Raw genomic sequence first — 19,148 nt, 5'->3', positions numbered from 1 at the left:
AGTCACTGGGGGGGGTCTGAATTTTGATCAAATGACCCTGGGGATGCTGCAACGGTCATAAGTCTCTTTTCATGCCACGTGAAGTGTGAAGTGGATCTCTGCGGTTCTGGTTTTGTCGTCTTGGCTCTAGTTATTTCGGCCTGCAGTGCCCTGTAGCGCCACCTTGAGGGAAGACGTTGAAACGGTTTGTGTCCAGGATCTAGTGCATGATCAATTATTATTATTATCATATAATTAATAAAATACAACAATTGTATTATATTGATATAATTAATGCAATATAATAGAATTATAACTAATAATTATAGATTATACATTGCATTAATTATATTATTATTATTATTATTATTATTATTATTATTATTATTATTATTAATAATAATAATAATAATAATCTAATGCAAGATTAATAATACTGTATATCGGTGGGGGGCCTTACTGTATGTGACTCATTTAAAAAAACTGTATGGGCCCACATCTTATATACTGAATGTAGCCCTGCCCACCCATCAGCCCCCACCCTTTGGCCTCTGCCTCCCAGCAATTTACCTCCTTTTAGCAAACAGCGAAAAGCCTGTTTCAGTTTCGGCTTCAGCACAGCCTAATTAGCACAAGCAGCTGATTGTCGGTTGGATCAACCGCCCAACTATCAGCTGTTTAAGGTTGCAGCCATTGCCTATTGTTGCCTCCACATGCCCCATTTTCAGCCTCCACATCCCATTTTTGGGTTCTGCACGCCCCGTTTTCAGCCTCCGTGCACCCCATTTTCTGCCTATTCTAATCCCCGCTGCCCGGAATGGGTGGAAAATAAGGCGCATGGAGATGGCAATAGGCAATGGCAATCCCTGCAGCCTGAAACAGCTGATGATCGAGAGGCCCGACAATCAGCTGTTTGTGCTAATCAGGCTGTGCTGAAACTGAAACTTGCTATTTGCTACAAGGAGGCAAATTGCTGGGAGGCAGAGGCAGATTTTTTTTTGTTTTCCTCCCCAAAAGCTAGGTGCATCTTATACTTCAGAGCGTCTTATACGCTGAAAAATACGGTACTTATGAACAATGGGGCGCACCCAGGAGAAACCAAATCAGGGATTTGGGTCAGGTTTTGTTGCTCTGGAAGGAGGCATGTTAGCTAAAGGACGTTTGTTGAATTCTCCCTCCAGGCCATGATTGGGCTGGCTTTCTCCCTGGGCTTCACCCTCGGGCCGATGCTGGGCGCCTTCCTTGCTCTGGAGACGGAGAAGGACCAAGTCTTCTACACCAGAGCCGCCATCTTTGCCACCATTTTCGCTCTGGCTGATTTCCTCTTCATCTTCACCTTCTTGCCAGAGACCCTCCCCAAGGAAAAACGGGTAATAATACGTTTTCTGAAACCAATCAGAAAATAAAACAACAGTTATCCTTTTTTGACGTCAACTGCTTCCCGAAGAAGGAAGCCGATGGTTGGACCTTGCATGGGATAGATTGGATGGACCATCTATGCTAGGGATCTCCAAATTTGGGGACTTTTAAAGACTCGTGGACTTCAACTCCCAGATGCTGGCTAGGGAATTCTGGGAGTTGAAATCCCCAAGTCTTAAATCCCAAAGATGCTTTTCTTTTCAAGAGGCAACTGGACTTTCTGGATTTTCTTTGAAGACATTTCCCTTCTCCAAGAAGCTTCTTCAGCTCTGACTGGATGGTGGAGAAAGTTGGGTTGAGTTGTTGAGTTGTGTTGAGTTGCCTATGGCGATTCAGTCCTCCAGGTCATATGTTTTCCTAAAGGTGCTTTACCATGTCCCATATTTTTTGTCACAATCCTACCACATATGTTTATATGTTCCAACCTCTTTCTCCAACAAATATTTTTATATTTACCATCAATTTGATTTAATTTACATGGTATTAGGTACCACCTCCATATCACTTTATATCCGGTTTCCTTAACTCTAACTGACGTATTCTTATATACTCTTCTATTCCAAATATTTTTCCAATCATTATCATTTATTTCTCCCAAATCTGATTCCTAAATTAATTTTAAACCTTTTGCCTGCTCTTCCAATTCAGTTAATATTCTATATATTTTCCCTATTCTTCCTTTCACGATATATTCTTTGTTCATCTCACATTCTTTTATAATCATTTCTAATTTTGTTAACTGTCTTATCTTTCTCCTTGAATCTTTCTTACACTTTCATCCATTTCTCTAATTGTATTACATTCAACCAATTCAATTTAATATCTGCTAAAACTTTTTTTTAGTTGTGTTATATTCTTTATCTTGTTCTTCCAGTCTTCCCATTTATATATCTGATTTTCTTTTAGTTTACTAATCCATTCATTCAATTCAATCTTAGGGAATTTCTCCATTTCCACTACCGGTGTTAAAGGAGAGATTTCTGGCATTAGCCAGTTCATGGCGTTTTTTTTTTTTTTTTCAAGTGGCAACTGGACTTTCTGGTTTTGTTTTGTTTTTGAAGATGTTTCACTTCTTATCCAGGAAGCTTGTAAAGGACCTTTGGGACAACCATGACTCGGATCTGTGAGAATGTCCATAAACAAGGAGTCTTAAAAGACAAGGAGTCTTAAGAGATACCCCTGATCTTAGCTGGTTGAAAAAGTGGAAGGGGGCAGTGGCAGACCCTTCCTTGATTTGAAAGGTGTGGAAGAAAACAAGAAGGACCTGTAGGTGGAAGCTGTTCAGGAGGGTCTCCAGACTTCAAACAAAGGAGGAACTTCCGGTTTGTTAACGCCCTTCAGCAGTGGGACATCCTGCCTGCTGGTGTCACCAGGGCCATTACTGGAGCTTTCCAAAGGTTGACACTAAGCTAGAAAATCTTTGAGCCCTTCAAACTCATGAACGACGCCAAGAAAACCACAGCAAGGATGGCCCTGACCATGTATGGTACTCGAGGTGTCAGGACTGGGCTTGGTCAGAGTCAGGGGTGGGATTCAGCCAGTTCGGGCGAACCGTATGCTAATTTTACATCTGGTTTGCTGAACCGGTAGCTGCAAGGACTGGCTGGCCACACCCACCCTGCCCCTCCCCTCCCAGGAGTCTCCATACGGCCTGCTTTGGATGCCAGGCAAGGCTTTGGGAGCGGGGGCAGAAAAAAGGCCTCCCGGAAGTTCCAGAAATGGGCCTGTTTACGGCCTCTGGAGCCCAAGGGAGGCCGTTTTCACCCTCCGGAGGCTGGGAAGGGTGAAAATGCCCCCCACCATGGTGCAGGAGGCCGAGTAGGCCACGCCCACCATGGCCACACCCACCCAGAAACCGGGCAGAGAACTGGTTGCTAAAAGTTTTGAATCCCACCCCTGGTCAGAGTCTACATCCCACGGATTCCAAGTCTTCTTAAAGTATATTGATCGATACAGTGGCTTGTAAAAGACACAGATAAGGACATCTGAACCTGGGGGGGGGGGGGGTATCTGGTTGCCGGGGTAACCATCATCGATCTTCAGGATGTTCAGCATATGTGTGGAAGGGGAGGATGAGGGTGAGGGAAATGCCCTTCGGCACATCCGTCATGTCTTTCTTCTGCATTTTGGGCAGGTGTCCTCCGTGGTATCGGGATTTCAGTCGGCCTTCGACCTAATCAGTCCCTGGGCCTTGTTCCGGTTCTCGGCAGTCCGTCACAAGATGGGAGGACCTTCCAGAGACAGCAAGTTTTTTTCCCCCATTTTCTACCCTGGGGTTGCCTCATGACTCTCTTTTTTTAAAAAAATAATAGAGTAGAGTAGAATAGAATAGAGTAGAGTAGAATATAGAATAGAATAGAATTATTAAAAACCTGGGAGTACAACCAAGGACATATCACTGCGAATTCAAGTTAGTTTACCATCATTGCACCTCGTACAACGAAATGAAATGCCATCTTCAGTGCACATCATCATTAAAAACAAACACACACACACACGTCCTTCGCATTCTATACAATTGTATTGAAAACTCCTGATATTGCATTAATATTGCGTTATATAGTAGAATTCAATATAGTTACTGCTCTGCTCTAGGCTATGCAATATCTTGAATAGAATAGAGCAGAGTAGAGTAGAATAGAATAGAATAGAATAGAATAGAATAGAATAGAACAGAACAGAACAGAATATGGAAAGAATATGGAAGGAATAGAATAGAATAGAATATGGAAAGAATAGAATATGGAAGTAATAGAATAGAATAGAATATGGAAGGAATAGAATAAGAATAGAATAGAATATAAAGTAGAGTACAGTAGACTGGAAAATGGAATGAATATAGAATAGAATAAAATATGGAATGGAATGGAATAGAGTAGGGTAGAGAAAATTAGAATTAGAATTAATTAGAATTAAAATTAAATAGAATAGAAAATGGGACAAGACAGGACAGAAGGGAATAGAATAATAAAACATAATAATAGAACAGAACGGAATGGAATGGAATAGAGCTGGAAGGGACTTTGGAGGTCTTCTAGTCCAGCCCCCTGCTCAAGGAGGAGACCCTACTCCATCTCAGACAAGTGACAGTCCAGTTTCTTCTTAAAAACCTCCAGTGATGAAGCACCCACAACCTCTAGTGGCAAGCTGTTCCCCTGGTTAATTGTCCTTACCGTTAGGATCCATTGGGCTCTCCTTGGGAATGACCTTGCAAATCTCTCCGGGTTCTTTCTCCCTGAGCGTGGCGTTGGGTCCCCCAAAGAACAGGAGCCGGCCTTTGGGCCCCGTGGCCCCCTTTGGCTTTCTCATCATGTCACTAACTTCACAACTGGAGCTCTTCCCTTAACAACGGTGGCCAGAAAGGTCGTAAAACGAGGCAAAACTCGCTTAACGAACATCTCACTCGGCAACATAAATTTTGGGCTCAGTTAGAACATGGATAATCAAATACACATTTTCTTTACTATAGTTTTCTGGCAAAATCCCCAACAAAAATACTTCAGGTTTTAAGTCAATATGTTGCTGCTGGGATTGTGTTTGCACAAAATTGGAAAAGGGAAGCGATCCCAACGGAGGAGAATGTGATTAGGAAAATACTAGAATGTGGAGAAATGAATAGATTGATGCTGGCTATCAAAGAGAAAGAACAAACGGGTTATGATACAATTTGGGAATCATTTTATCGATGGTTAGAGAATAGACATAAGAAATTAATAGTAAAAGAAGTTGTGTAAAATATAGAAAATGTATTAATAGTTAATACAGAATAGCAGAGCTAAAAGGGACCTTGGAGGTCTTCTAGTCCAACACTCTGCCTAGGCAGGAAACCCTATACTACTTCAGACAAATGGATATCCAACCTCTTCTTAAAGACTTCCAGTGTTGGAGCATTCACAGCTTCTGGAGGCAAGTTGTTCCACTGATTAATTGTTCTAACTGTTAGGAAGTTTCTCCTTAGTTCTAGGTTGCTTCTCTCCTGGATTAGTTTCCACCCATTGCTTCTTGTTCTGTCCTCAGGTGCCTTGGAGAATAGCTTGACTCCCTCTTCTTTGGGGCAGCCCCTGAGATATTGGAACACTGCTATCATGTCTCCCCTGGTCCTTCTTTCTATTAAACTAGACGTACCCAGTTCCTGCAACTGTTCTTTGTATGTTTTAGCCTCCAGTCCCCTAATCATCTTTGTTGCTCTTCTAATATAATCAATGGAGTTAAATAAATCATGATGAGGATTGTTATAGTATCAGACATTTAAGGTATTGGAAACTGAGCTAAAAATAGATTAAATAGTGAATATGATTGTAAATTTTAATTGTTGGTACAAAATATTTGCACCCAGATGGCACACAGTTTAATGGAAAATGGATTTCTTATATGCAAATAAAAATTTAAAAATGTAAAAAAAAAAAATGGGGGGGGGGGGGGCTCAGTTGTGGTCATAAGTTGTGTTACGGCCACAATTGTGTTTCCATGAAGTCCCAGAATTGGGCTTCATTCTGGATAATCCATCTTTAATCCTGCCTGGTTTGCAAAACAACCATTTGGAATGACCCCAATTGCCAGAATCCCTGACCCTGATCTCACGGTTCCCCGTCTGAAGCCAATCCCAACCCATAGTTTGCGAAGAAGGAAAGTTTCGTTGATGTTTGCAAATCAGCCTTGGTGGTTTTATTTCTTCCCGCAGATCTCCAGTTTCTGGGCTTGGTGTATTTCCTCTACCTCTTCCTATTCTCTGGCCTGGAGTACACGCTGGGCTTCCTTGTCCATCAACACTTCCACTTCAGCAGGTAATTGATATGGCGTGCAACACTCATCTGCCTCAAAACCATTCAAGGAAAACAATTTAATTTTATCAAATAAGTTTATTCGCTTGTGTTGTGCCGAATGGAATGGAATGGAATAATAAAGGATAGGATAGGATGGGGATGGGATAGGGTAATAAAATATGAAATGGTATGGAATGGAATAAAAAATACGGAATAGAATAGAATAGAGTAATAAAATACAGAATAGAATAGAATACATAGAATAGAATAATAAAATACAGAATAGAATATAGGATGGGATAGGACAGGATAGGATAGAATAGGATAGAATAATAAAATACAGAATAGAATATAGGATAAGGATAGGGATAAGGATAGGATAGGATAGGACAGAATAGAATAGTAAAATACAGGATAGAATAGAATAAATAGAATAGAATAGAATAGAATAAAATACAGAATAGAATATAGGATGGGATAGGACAGGATAGGATAGAATAGGATGGAATAATAAAATACAGAATAGAATATAGGATAAGGATAGGGATAAGGATAGGATAGGATAGGATAGGATAGGACAGGACAGGATAGAATAGTAAAATACAGGATAGAATAGAATAGAATAGAATAATAAAATACAGAATAGAATATAGGATGGGATAGGACAGGATAGGATAGAATAGGATAGAATAATAAAATACAGAATAGAATAGAATATAGGATAGGGATAAGGATAGGATAGGATAGGACAGAATAGAATAGTAAAATACAGGATAGAATAGAATAAATAGAATAGAATAGAATAAAATACAGAATAGAATATAGGATAGAATAGGATGGAATAATAAAATACAGAATAGAATATAAGATAAGAATAGGGATAAGGATAGGATAGGATAGGATAGGACAGGACAGGATAGAATAGTAAAATACAGGATAGAATAGAATAGAATAGAATAGAATAATAAAATACAGAATAGAATATAGGATAAGAGAGGATAGAATTAGACTAGAAAAGAAAAGAAATAGAAAAGAAATTTAGAATAGAATAGAACAGAACAATACAATACAATATGGAATAGAAGAGACGGTCATTAAGCGAGGACTACCTCTATTCCTTTTGTGCTTCCCTAAGCGGGATGACTTTTCTGGACCTCATCCAGCTGTGTCCCTCTGCTGTGACCACCACCATTTGTCTTCCGTCTCTTCCTTTTGTGTTTCCCCGTCTTCAGTCTGGAACAAGGGAAGATGTTTTTCTTCATCGGGGTCACTATGGCTGCCATCCAGGGAGGATATACTCGACGGATTAAGCCGGGAGCAGAACTGCGGATGGTTAAAATTGTGAGTTTAGCCCCCGTGTTTTCTCTGTTCTGACGATGCTCAGAATGAAATCTTTTCATCCCGACGCTAAGCGTTGCGTTCCCTGCTGAGCGTGTTCCCCCATCCCAAAAAAGGACAAAGCCATCCGTTGGTAAACAAGTGGGTTCATTGGAAAGATTTCTACAGGCAGTCCTCGGCGTACGACCACAATGGAGCCCAAAATGACCGTCGCCACGCGAGACAGTTGCTAAGTGAACTTCACCCCGTTTTACGACCTTCCTTGCCACCGTTGTCAAGTCAATGGCTGCAGTTGTGAAGTTAGTAACCCATTTGTGTATCTGGTTTGCCCTGGGCTTGCGTTTATTGGACGGTTGCAAAAGGAGAATGACGTGACTGCAGGACACTCCAACCGTCGTAAATATGAGCCAGTTGTCAAGCCTCTGAGTTTTGATCATGTGACCAAAGGTTTTTGTTGTTACTTGCGAAGTCGTGTCTGACCCATCGTGACCCCATGGAGAATGTTCCTCCAGGCCTTCCTGTCCTCTACCATCCTCTGGACTCCATTGAAGCTCATGCCTGCTGCTTCAGTGACTCCATCCAGCCACCTCCTTCTCTGCCATCCCCTCCTTCTTCTTTTACCTTCAATCGTTCCCAACATGAGGCTCTTCTCCAGGGAGTCCTTCTTCCTTCTCATTAGGTGGCCAAAGTCTTTGAGTTTCCTCTTCAGGATCTGGCCTTCTAAAGAGCAGTCAGGGTGGATCTCCTCTAGGACTGACCGGTTGGATGGCCTTGCAGTCCAAGGGACTCAATGCAGGAGTCTCCTCCAGCCACCAGAGTTCAAAGGCCTCCATTCTTTGGTGCTCAGCCTTCCTTATGGTCCAACCTTCACAGCCATCCATGGCAACTGGGAAAACCACAGCCTTGACTATGTGCCCTTTAATTGGCAGGGGCATGTCTCTGCTTTTTAGGATGCTGTCTAGATTTGCCGTAGCTTTCCTCCCCAGGAGCAAGCCTCTTTTGATTTCTTGGCTGCAGTCCCCATCTGCGATGATCTTGGAGCCCAGGAAAGTAAAATCTGTCACTCCCTCCATGTCTTCCCCATCTATTTGCCAGGAATTGAGAGGGCTGGATGCCACAATCTTAGTCGCCTTAAGGTTGAGTCTCAAGCCAACGTTTTCCCTCTCCTCCTTCACCCACATCAAGAGGCTCTTTAGTTCCTCTTCACTTTCTGCCATTAGAGTGGCATCATCTGCATATCTGAAGGTGTTGATATTTCTCCCAGCAACCTTCATTCTTAACTGTTGATTCAAGTAGCCCCGCCTTTCTCATGATGTCGCAAGTGTTGAAAAATGGTCATCAGTCACTTTTCTTCGTTATAACTTTTGAACGGTCCCTAAGTGAGCTTTTGTAAGTGGGGGGGCCACCTGTATCTAAATTGGGTATCTTAGAGCAGAGGTCCCCAACCTGTGGTTCGCGACTTAACAGCTAGGGTGATTCACTTAATGGCAAGAAAGGGATGACCAATGATGAGATTTCTGACTCCTTTTTTAAAAACTTTTTCCTGGACAGGCAATCATGCTGTCGGCTCCTGGCTTCCTTTTAATCGGCTGGAGCACTAATGTGATCACCCTCGGTGCAGGACTCTCGCTTTACTCGTTTGGTAAGTTTCTCACATAAATCTTTGCCAGCCGCTAATGAAAATCAGGAAAAACGTACTATGCTGAACTCGTATGTTTCTTCAAGTTCCGATTTCGAGGCAATGAAAGGGATGTAAATGTTGCTGAACATTTTCTTTGTGTCCGAAACACAGAGGTGCTTTTTTGGACTTTCTGATTTCTTCTTTGAAGACGTTTCGCTTCTCATCCAAGAAGCTTCTTCAGCTCCGACTGGATGGTGGGGAATGGAAGGATTGATGCTCCTTGCAGACAGCTGGTCATTTGCATCCTTTTTAGAGAGCCATTGAGGCCACTTGGAGGTTTCACTGTGTCCTCAGGGTCACCTGAATGGTTCAAATGGGTGTGGAGCCTTCTGGAAACTGCTGAAAGGATCTGTGTTGTAGACTCCACACCCATTTGCACTACTCAGGTGACCCTGAGGAGACAGCTAAACCTCCAAGTGGCCTCAACGACTCTCTAAAAGGATGCAAATGACCAGCTGTCTTCAAGGAATATAATCCTTCCCTTCCCCGCCATCCAGTCGGAGTTGAAGAAGCTTCTTGGATGAGAAGTGAAATGTCTTCAAAGGAAAACCAGAAAGTCCAGTTGCCTCTTGAAATAAAAGCACCTTTGGGACAATCATGACCTGGATGGCTGAGAATCTGCATAGACATAGAGGGGACTTGCTACTAACTTAATTGCTACTTACTCAACTTCCGTTGGAGCTTTCCAATTTGATGGGAATACCAGGAGATTGTTGGTGGTTTTCAGGAATCGGTAATCCTAGCAAGGCCTAATTTGTTAAGCAAGACGTTTGATCAGAGCTGTCAATAGTATTTATTAAAGGAGGACCAAAAAGGGGGAGGGAGAGAATTATATTGTCAGAAAATGGCCCCTTGCTAGTGTCTATGGAGATTCTCTGTCATCCAAGGTGCTTTGATTGTCCCAAAGGTGCTTTTTTCAAAAGGCAACTGGACTTCCTTTGTTTTTCCTCAAAGACGTTTCGCTTCCCATTCCAAGAAGCTTCTTCAATTCTCAGTGGATGGTGGGGAGCAGAAGGATTGATAGTCCTTGCAGACAGCTGGTCATTTGCATTCTTTTAGAGAGTTGTTGTAGGGACGCAGTGGCTCAGTGGCTAAGACGCTGAGTTTGTCGATCAGAAAGGTTGGCAGTTTGGCAGTTCAAATCCCCAGCTCCGCGTAACGGAGTGAGCTCCCGTGACTTGTCCCAGCTTCTGCCAACTAGCAGTTCGAAAGCATGTGAAAAATGCAAGTAGAAAAATAGGAACCACTTTTGGTGGGAAGGGAACAGCGTTCTGTGTGCCTTCGGTGTTGAGTCGTGCCGGCCATATGACCACGGAGACGTCTTCGGACAGCACTGGCTCTTCGACTTTGAAACGGAGATGAGCACCGCCCCCTAGAGTCGGGAACAACTAGCACATATGTGCGAGGGGAACCTTTACCTTTATCTGTAGAGTTGTTGAGGCCACTTGGAGGCTTGTCTGTGTCCTCATGGTCACCTGAGTAGTGCAGATGGGTGTGGAGTCCACAACACAAAGTCCTTTCAGCAGTTCCAAGAAGGCTCCACACCCATTTGCACCACTCAGGTGACCCTGAGGACACAGACAAGCCTCCAAGTGGCCTCAACGGCTCTCAAAATCAGTTCTGAAGAAGCTTCTTGGGAGGAGAAACGAAATGTCTCGGAGGAAAACCGAAATCCAGTTGCCTCTTGAAAAAGCACCTTTGGGATATCGCTTGCTGGTGAGGAGGTTGCCTTTACGGAAGGTCCATTCTGACGCCCGCCTTCCTCCTGGTCACGGGAAAAAGATGCTCCACCAAGCAGGGTTGCCTGAGGGGGAGCATCCCTTCTTCGCACCGGTGGTGGGTTGTCTTCGTTTGTGCATACCCACCCCGCACAGAGGTGGCTGGGGCAACCTTACCAAAGATGCCTCTGCTTTCACGCTCCAAGGAAAGGCGTGCCTCTTGTAAACTCTTTGTACGGCACTAGTAACAGAGAGAGAGGTTAATTTGGGAGAGAACTGCAACCCCTCTGGCTTCAACCTTGAGAGGAAATAGGAGAACAGAGTGGAGACACGCTTAGTGTGCTCCAGGGGAGGTGATGCAGTGGTGGGTTGCTCTTACCTTTGCTACCGGTACGTTGCTCGTGGTCCTTTCTTGCATGGGTCGGACACCCGCTGTGCGTGCACCTAACATGCACTGCACATGCATTCGCACTCCGTCGCCCCTGCAACACCCAGCTGCTTGTCGGAGGTTGCACATGTCAGGGGAAAAAAACGCCTGATATCTGAGATCAATGGACCGTGGCTGATTCCCTTCCGCATATCTTTTGAGATATTGAGAAAAATAAAAGTCTTCAAAAGTATTCTAATTAATAAACAAACTTTAATAATAAAATAATAAAAGTAAATGAAACAGAAATAACTAATTGGTTACATTTTGATAATGAAAGCTACGTCTGCCAAAGTTGGCTGCCGAACAAAGAAGAGAGGAATTTTGGAATGTGTAACGCGTGCGCAATAAATCACTTTCAGATAACATTTTGTTTTATGACCTGCGCAATAAAGCTTTCTTAGTTTAACTCTTGAGTGTCAGTTTAGGCAGTTCAGGCCTAGCAAACTTTTTAACATCGTGACAGCACAGGTGTTGCACACACTGCACGCCCTTGCGCAATCGGCCCGGTTGCCTTAAAAGCAGGTAAGGAATGCGGGTGGGTGGGCCAAACGAGCCACCGTACCGTTTCGCCGCGCCTCCTGATTACTACTGATACAGTCGTACTGGGCCGTACCGGCTGGAACCCACCGCAGAGGTGACGGGTTGCTCTGGCAGGCGTGTGGTAGAGATTGTCCCTTGCAAAGTTGCAAGCTCTCCAGTTCTAATAGCCCTTGTTGACTTTGCTTGCAGCTGCCGCTGTGGTCGTCCCTTGCTTGTCTACGGTGGTATCCAACTACGGTAAGCCAACGGTCTTCACGTGCCACATTTGTGGCCCTGCAGCTGAATTGCACAACTCCCTGATGGTGAACCTATGGTATGCGTGCTACCGGTGGCATGTGGAGCCATATTTTCCAGCGTGCAAGCTGTCAGCTCCAGCGTGCATATGAGCACAGGCAGCTGATTTTTGGCCTTCCGGAGGAGTAGGGGAGGCCGTTTTTGCCCTCCCCAGGATTCAGGAAAGCTTCCGGAGCCTGGGCAGGGCAAAAATGGTTTGGGAGGCTTTCCTGAAGCATGGGGAGGGCGACAACAGCCTCCCTTGGCCCCCCAGAGGCCCCCCCTGGGGATGGCAAAAATTCCCCTCCATGGGGGCGGGGGCGGATTGTGCACATATATGCAGGTGGGCAGGGCACATTGCATTGTGGGTGTGGACACACGTGCACAATTTTGGCACACCTTTACAAAAAGGTTGGCCGTCCCTGGCATAGCCGCTAAGCTCCGGGTATCACATTTGCTGGAATGAGTAGCTTGTGGTGTGGCCTCTATCCATCTCTTTGCATTCAGGCAGCGAACGTAAGAGAATAAAGGGGCTACGTAGAGCAGGGGGGGGCCAATTCCTGGGGTCACAGTCCACTCTCGGTTCATGGCCCATTTGGAACTGGGCCGCACTAGTGGCAGGAGAGTGTGCGCACGCCCGCACAGCTCAACTTGTGTGAATGGCGGGACACTTCCCCACTCCCCCCCCCCCCCGGGCCAGGTTCTCAAGCTGTAAAAGTTGGGGATCGCCAACTTAAGTGTTCTCAAGCTGGGAGACCAGCGAATGCTTCATATAAATATTGTTCTGCGTGCAGATTTTGAAAACCGATGTGTATCAGTTTCTGGAAAAGGTGTTTCTGATCTTTGCATTACCATGTTTCCCCAAAAATAAGACAAGGTCTTATTTTCTTTTGACCCCCCCAAAAGAATCCACTTGGCCTTATTTTCAGGGAGATCTTATTATTTTTGAGGTGCAGGAGGCGGTGAGCGTGGTCACCTCAGGGCTGCGGCTGTGTTGCAATATTTTCAGGGAGGGCTTATTTTCAGGGGAGGGCTCATTTTAGCGCCTGCGCTCAAAAGCCCGATTGGGCTTATTATTGTCTGGGGAGGTTTTATTTTCAGGGAAACAGGGTAGCAATTTCACAAGCAAGCTCAGAGAGCACCAAGGACTCCCAACTCCTCCCCGTCCTTTCTGTAAACCCCACCCCCTTCTACCACTGATGATGTTACCTAGTTGGGTCGTGAAACGTCTGCAAGAAAAAAACCAAGCTCAAGAGAGGACCGAGGATACCACAGTCGTCCTCCTCCTCCTCCTTTATGCAAATCCCACCTCCTTCTAGCACTGATGATGTTACCGTATTTTTCAGAGTATAACACGCACCTCCCCCCCCCCAAATGGAGGGTGAAAATCTGGGTGCGTCTTATATACTGAATACAGCATTTTTGGCCTACCGAAACCCACTCCCCTTTGCAAAAATGGATATGCAGAGGGTTTGAGAGGCTTGCAAAGTACTCCTGGGGAGGGCAAAAACGAGCAAAAAACAGACCCTTTTTGCTCAGTCCCCCCCCCCGAGCACTCTACAAGCCTCCCAAACCCACTGCATGCCCCCCTTTTATTTTTTGCAAAAAACGAGACGTGCAGAGGGTTTGGGGGTCCTGCAGAGTGCAAACCCTTTTTGTTTTTACTTTATCTCTTCAAAATCATAGTATGTGTCTTATACTCCAGTGCGTCTTATAGTCCGAAAGATATGGTACCTAGTTGGGTCGAGAAACGTCTGAGAAAAAAAAAACAAGCTGAGAGAGGACTCCTCGTATCACCCGGAGCTGCAAATGTTCTCCTTTATTGAAATGGCAAAACCCAGTGAGGAAACCAGACTAAAGCTCCTCTCTTTTTCTCCCCAGGGTTGGACAGCCAAAAAGGAACTGTGATGGGCATCTTAAGAAGCCTGGGTGCCCTTGCAAGGGCTCTTGGGCCGGTGGCATCGGCAACAGGTAACCGGCAAGGGAGGAAGTGTCCGTCACTCAGTAAGAGCTGGTCACTAGGGGTGGTTTCCAAGGGTCAAAGTTACTGGACAGATGAGCACAGCTTTTCCCATTGTCATGCTCCTGATTGGGAATTCGTTGGAGGGGGAGTACACTGGGGCTCTTGTGGCTTGCCAGTGGCCAGCAGAGCTGACAGCAGAGTCAGATAGTAAGGAGGTTGGGGAGGAGCATGGGCCAATCCTGTAGGCTGGGGAAGGCTCAGACGAGGGCTCTGTGTCGGAGAGGTGGCCGAGGCCGTCTGGCAGTGAGCAGATGCCTTCGGAGCTAGACAGCAGTGAGGCAGAGGAACAGCTGGAGCCTGTTCCCAGTGTCCGCATGCGCAGAGCTGCCAGGAGAAAAGAACAACTCAGAAATAAGGGTCGACTTGGGAGTAAGGCCACAAGTGGAGGGTGAATGGCCCCTCCCATAGGAAATAAAAGAGGAGCGAAAGGGGAGTGGAGTTTGCAGGAAACAATTCGTTCGTTCGGTCGTTAGATTCGTTTCAGGAGTGTGAAGATCTTTCTGTGAATCCCAGAGACTCTGTGCCCAGAGTCTTTCCTTGCACAGCACCTCATTTGGGAAAATATTTACATGGCAGCTTTCCAAGCTAGATAAGGTCTGTGGTCATAAATATTCCTTTGAAAGACTGTTTGCCAGGCCTTGGCTGAATGTGAAGGAGAGGAATTCACATTCGTTTAATAAAAGGGGTTTTGTCGAGACCAGGATTCTGCTTCGTGCTTTTTTGGGAAGCCGAGGTCAGAACAGGGGCTGCTCCTGGCACCTCTGGGGAAATTTGCTCCAATGTCCTTAAAATTGGCTTTTCGGTTTGCAGTTTACTGGCTGGCCGGAGCTGAAGTTTGCTTCACCATTTGTGCCTCTCTGTTCCTGCTGCCCTTCGTCCTGCTTCGGTATATGCCAAAGCAAAGCAAACAGGAGTAAACTACTCAAGAGGTCGATTTCCCTGGAAAATCGAGAATCGAACTTGAATTCCAGAAACCAAGTTGACCCTGGAAGATCTAACCGAGGGCATTCGTGTATTTTTCACAGCAGCCTTCCACCTCCTTTGCCTGTATTTGAGCAGAGGTCCTTCTGCCTTCCAATCCGCGTCTTTCCCTGGGAGTATCTGTGTGTGTGTGTGTGTGTGTATTTGTGTATGGATGCCAGGGTCTGAGCAGTGACCCATGGAAAAAGGACCTTAGGGTAAAGCTGCCTTCCTACAAATAGGACGGTGAAGATGCCAACTTGCTCAATTCGTGATAAACAAAGCCACCTACAACCCAAGTCCACTTCCTTCCAGCTGGAAAGGCCTGGGAATTTCCTCATTCAAAGCGGGACGTTCACTCAAACCTTTATGGATTTTGACCCACAAGGTCTTTGCTATGAAGCCGTGAGAACCAAACAATGCCATCTTTGATGACTCAACTTTGGATATGGCATCTCTAAGTTTGAGGTAAAGGTTGTTGCTGCCTGTGTCCCATAAGGCACTCTCCATTTGCCTTCACCTAGATTGCTGCTCTCTCTGTGTCCCTGTTGTGCCTCTTCCCTCTTTTCTTTGCATTCTTGTGCCTCTTCCCTTTTCTTCGTGTCTTTGTGCCTCTTTTCTTCATGTCCCTGTTGTGCCTCTTCCCTTTTTGTGTCCTTGTGCCTCTTCCCTCTTTTCTTCATGTCCGTTGTGCCTCTTCCCTCTTTTTGTGTCCCTGTTGTGCCTCTTCCCTTTTCTTCGTGTCCCTGTTGTGCCTCTTCCCTTTCTGTGTCCTTCTGCCTCTTCCCTCTTTTCTTTGCTCGCATCAAAATAGTTCTCAAGGTGGTTTGTGTCCCTGTTGTGCCTCTTCCCTCTTTTTGTGTCCCTGTTGTGCCTCTTCCCTCTTTTCTTCATGTCCCTGTTGTGCCTCTTCCCTCTTTTCTTCGTGTCCCTGTTGTGCCTCTTCCCTCTTTTCTTCGTGTCCCTGTTGTGCCTCTTCCCTCTTTTCGTGTCCCTGTTGTGCCTCTTCCCTCTTTTCGTGTCCCTGTTGTGCCTCTTCCCTCTTTTCTTAGTGTCCCTGTTGTGCCTCTTCCCTTTGTGTCCTTGTGCCTCTTCCCTCTTTTCTTTGCTCGCATCAAAATAGTTCTCAAGGTGGTTTGTGTCCCTGTTGTGCCTCTTCCCTCTTTTCTTCGTGTCCGTTGTGCCTCTTCCCTCTTTTCTTCATGACCGTTGTGCCTCTTCCCTCTTTTCTTCATGACCGTTGTGCCTCTTCCCTCTTTTCTTCATGACCGTTGTGCCTCTTCCCTCTTTTCTTCGTGTCCCTGTTGTGCCTCTTCCCTCTTTTCTTCGTGTCCCTGTTGTGCCTCTTCCCTCTTTTCTTCGTGTCCCTGTTGTGCCTCTTCCCTCTTTTCTTCGTGTCCCTGTTGTGCCTCTTCCCTCTTTTCTTCGTGTCCCTGTTGTGCCTCTTCCCTCTTTTCGTGTCCCTGTTGTGCCTCTTCCCTCTTTTTGTGTCCCTGTTGTGCCTCTTCCGTTTTCTTCATGTCCTTGTGCCTCTTTTCTTCGTGTCCCTGTTGTGCCTCTTCCCTTTTTGTGTCCTTGTGCCTCTTCCCTCTTTTCTTTGCTCGCATCCAAATAGTTCTCAAGGTGGTTTTTTTGTCCCGAGAGAGGCATGGATTGGAGGAAGAGACCACACCAAATACACCATCTGGACGCACTTGTCAAGTTCTACCTTGGCCCTGACTTCTCTAGTTCACTAAGTGTCTTACCATAGCCAACTCCCTTTGGATGGACTTCTGAGATATTTTTTAATTTTAAAATGGTGATAGGTATATGTCTAATGATCATCCTTTTGTATTACCAAAATGTCCATGTAATATTTTCTACACTGCATTAAGAACGTGTGTTGAGAGCACTATTTTCCATTTTCTTTTTCCATACAATAAAAGAGGATTACATTTTCAGGTGGAGCTTCCTTTAAGCACTGTTACAGAATAGAATAAGATGGGCTCCACCACTGAGTCACCCGATGAGTTGGCACTGAGCTTTTTAAAGAGTCATCCAAGGTTGGTGTGATGACCCGGGGCGTGGCACAAAAGCAATATAGCCGGAGAGCTGATATGAGTCCCTTTAACACCAACTGTGCCCCCCACGTCCCTTTCAACTTCTCCAGTCTGGAGGAAAGCTCTCCCACAAACCTGTAACAGCCTTTAGCTGAAAATACTCCAGCCCAAATGTTGTAAGCAGAAAACTTCCAATTATAAATCTAACAAGGGAAGACAAGGTAATTAATCCAGCAGGGCAAGCAAGATAAGGCGTTCCAGAAGTGAAGTAGCACCGCAGTAAATCAAACCGCTTGGGAGGATGCCAGGAACTCAGATTAAGCAGTTAACACCAGATAAAACTCAGACTTTGTTACCAACAACCGCCCCTCCCATTTGCCTCTCCTTTAAACTCCATCCCCGGGTGTGCCTTGTGAGGGGAATCGGGGACCCTTTCCTCCCTCGTAAGCCACACAACCCAAGTTGCTCTCTTCTCTGTTCTTCCCTGCGTGCCCTAGGATGAGGAGGGGATGGGCCTTGATCTTCATCTGAACCCCCCTCTCCCTTGTTCTACCTCTCCCCTGCTCTGCCCAGCCTGACTTTGCCCTTCCCTAGTTTCCTCCACAGCCAACGGAGCCACTCTCCCGCTGTCTGTCAGCTGTTCGTCTTCCTCCTCGGATTCAGATGGATGGGGCAAGGTGGAGCGATTTCTGGTCCTGTCCCTCCATTATGTCAAGGAGAAAAAAAGGGTTGGGGACATCTACAGATTTTGGAAGGGGCTTCATTCTCTCGCTGGATTTCTGAAACTGGGATTTGGACGAGGGCTTTGGTGCTGGGATTGGTATTCACATCTATCCCTGGGTGCAACCTTGGAGGAAACAGACCCGCGTAAATGAAGGGAGCCAGTCTGTGCCTGCTAGGAATACATTTTATTTTCCAAGGACGTGAACTTATCTTTCATCAGTATAAGTGTGACTCGAGTACAATGCTTTGCTAGAAAACAAATTAGTAAAATAGCAGATTATTCTGTGGAAAAGGCTATTATTAAACTGAATAGAAAACAGGCAAGGGGGATGAGCAAGAAAATGCCACAAAGTTACTTCATTCTTAAGACACAAAAATAGGCTCCAGTCTCAGCGATGTTACGACACCAAGCAAGGCAGAGCACGGCCGGAAAGCCTCGGGGGCAAGGCGGAGGAAGCGGTCACAAGGGCCCCCGGCACTGAAACGGGCTCTGCTCCACTGGCCGGCCGGCCGCAAAGCCACCAGCACCAGAGCAAAAGCGGAACTTGGGGAGTGAGCAGAGCATGTTGCCTTCACATCAGAAGCTGGAGAGGGAGGGAGGAACTTCAACGTTTAATCGAGGGGCTCCCACAGGGGAAAGCCCCCCCCCTCCTTCACATGCGCAGGATGCTCCCCGGCTCGGCTGCTTTTTTTCTGCATACAGAATGAGCATCTTCTGCTTGCTAAATTCCAGTTATGAACTCAAAAACAGTCAAGCTATAGTGTTATTTGTCCTCTTTTTTTTTTTTTTTTGAAACAAGAAAGACCAAACAAAAAAAAAAGCACAGGGTAGAATCTGGTAATATTCCAGGACTAATAAAGGGAAGATGCGTAAAGACCAGAGCCTTCCCTTTTGGGGTGGGGAGGGGGTCTTCAGGGGTCACTCTTCTTCTTGCTCTTCTTGAGGAAGGACGGGGTGCGGAACTTCTTCTTCTTTTTGGAGGGTGACTTCCCCGGAGACTCCTCGCTGCCAGCTTCGGCCGCTGCCCCCTCCTCGGCCAGGGGGGAAGGGGGAGGCTCTCCGCTCGAGGAAGGGCAGGGCTGGGGGCTCTCGGGAGGACCCTCCTTCCGGGGGACGGCAAGGTCGGGGTCATCCTCCTCTGTCCCAAAGACTTCTTCGGAAGGCTGGTCGGGAGTGGTGAGGTCTGGGAGGCTTGGCTGGGAGGGGGCCGTTTCACTGCTGCAGTCGCCGCCTTCGTGGCCTGTCTGGACAGGAGGGCGTT

General features: G+C 45.9%; 2 protein-coding genes across 5 annotated transcripts in view; one reads left to right on the top strand and one right to left on the bottom strand.

Annotated features, from left to right (window-relative positions):
• Window positions 1-18,677, top strand: part of MFSD10 (major facilitator superfamily domain containing 10) — a gene marked incomplete at its 5' end in the record, with an annotated part of 27,674 nt that extends 8,997 nt beyond the window's left edge. Inside the window, 8 exon segments of the mRNA XM_081959723.1 lie at window positions 1,161-1,349; window positions 3,533-3,641; window positions 6,080-6,182; window positions 7,394-7,502; window positions 9,051-9,141; window positions 12,058-12,105; window positions 14,023-14,112; window positions 14,975-18,677. Of these exon segments, the coding sequence (XP_081815849.1) occupies window positions 1,161-1,349; window positions 3,533-3,641; window positions 6,080-6,182; window positions 7,394-7,502; window positions 9,051-9,141; window positions 12,058-12,105; window positions 14,023-14,112; window positions 14,975-15,081 (846 nt within the window). The 3' untranslated portion in view covers window positions 15,082-18,677.
• Window positions 18,057-19,148, bottom strand: part of ADD1 (adducin 1) — a 49,855-nt gene continuing 48,763 nt past the window's right edge. For 2 of the 4 annotated variants that reach the window (XM_081958967.1, XM_081958965.1), the window contains one exon: window positions 18,661-19,148. In XM_081958967.1, the coding sequence (XP_081815093.1) occupies window positions 18,799-19,148 (350 nt within the window). In that variant the 3' untranslated portion in view covers window positions 18,661-18,798. The other 2 variants (XM_081958964.1, XM_081958966.1) reach the window with 2 other exon arrangements.

The sequence above is a fragment of the Natrix helvetica genome, assembly GCF_964273705.1.
Source record: "Natrix helvetica genome assembly, chromosome: 7".
NCBI classification, from domain to species: Eukaryota; Metazoa; Chordata; class Lepidosauria; order Squamata; family Natricidae; genus Natrix; species Natrix helvetica.
The sequence above is the reverse complement of the archived record's forward strand: the minus strand, read 5'-3'. Positions and strand labels throughout refer to the sequence as shown.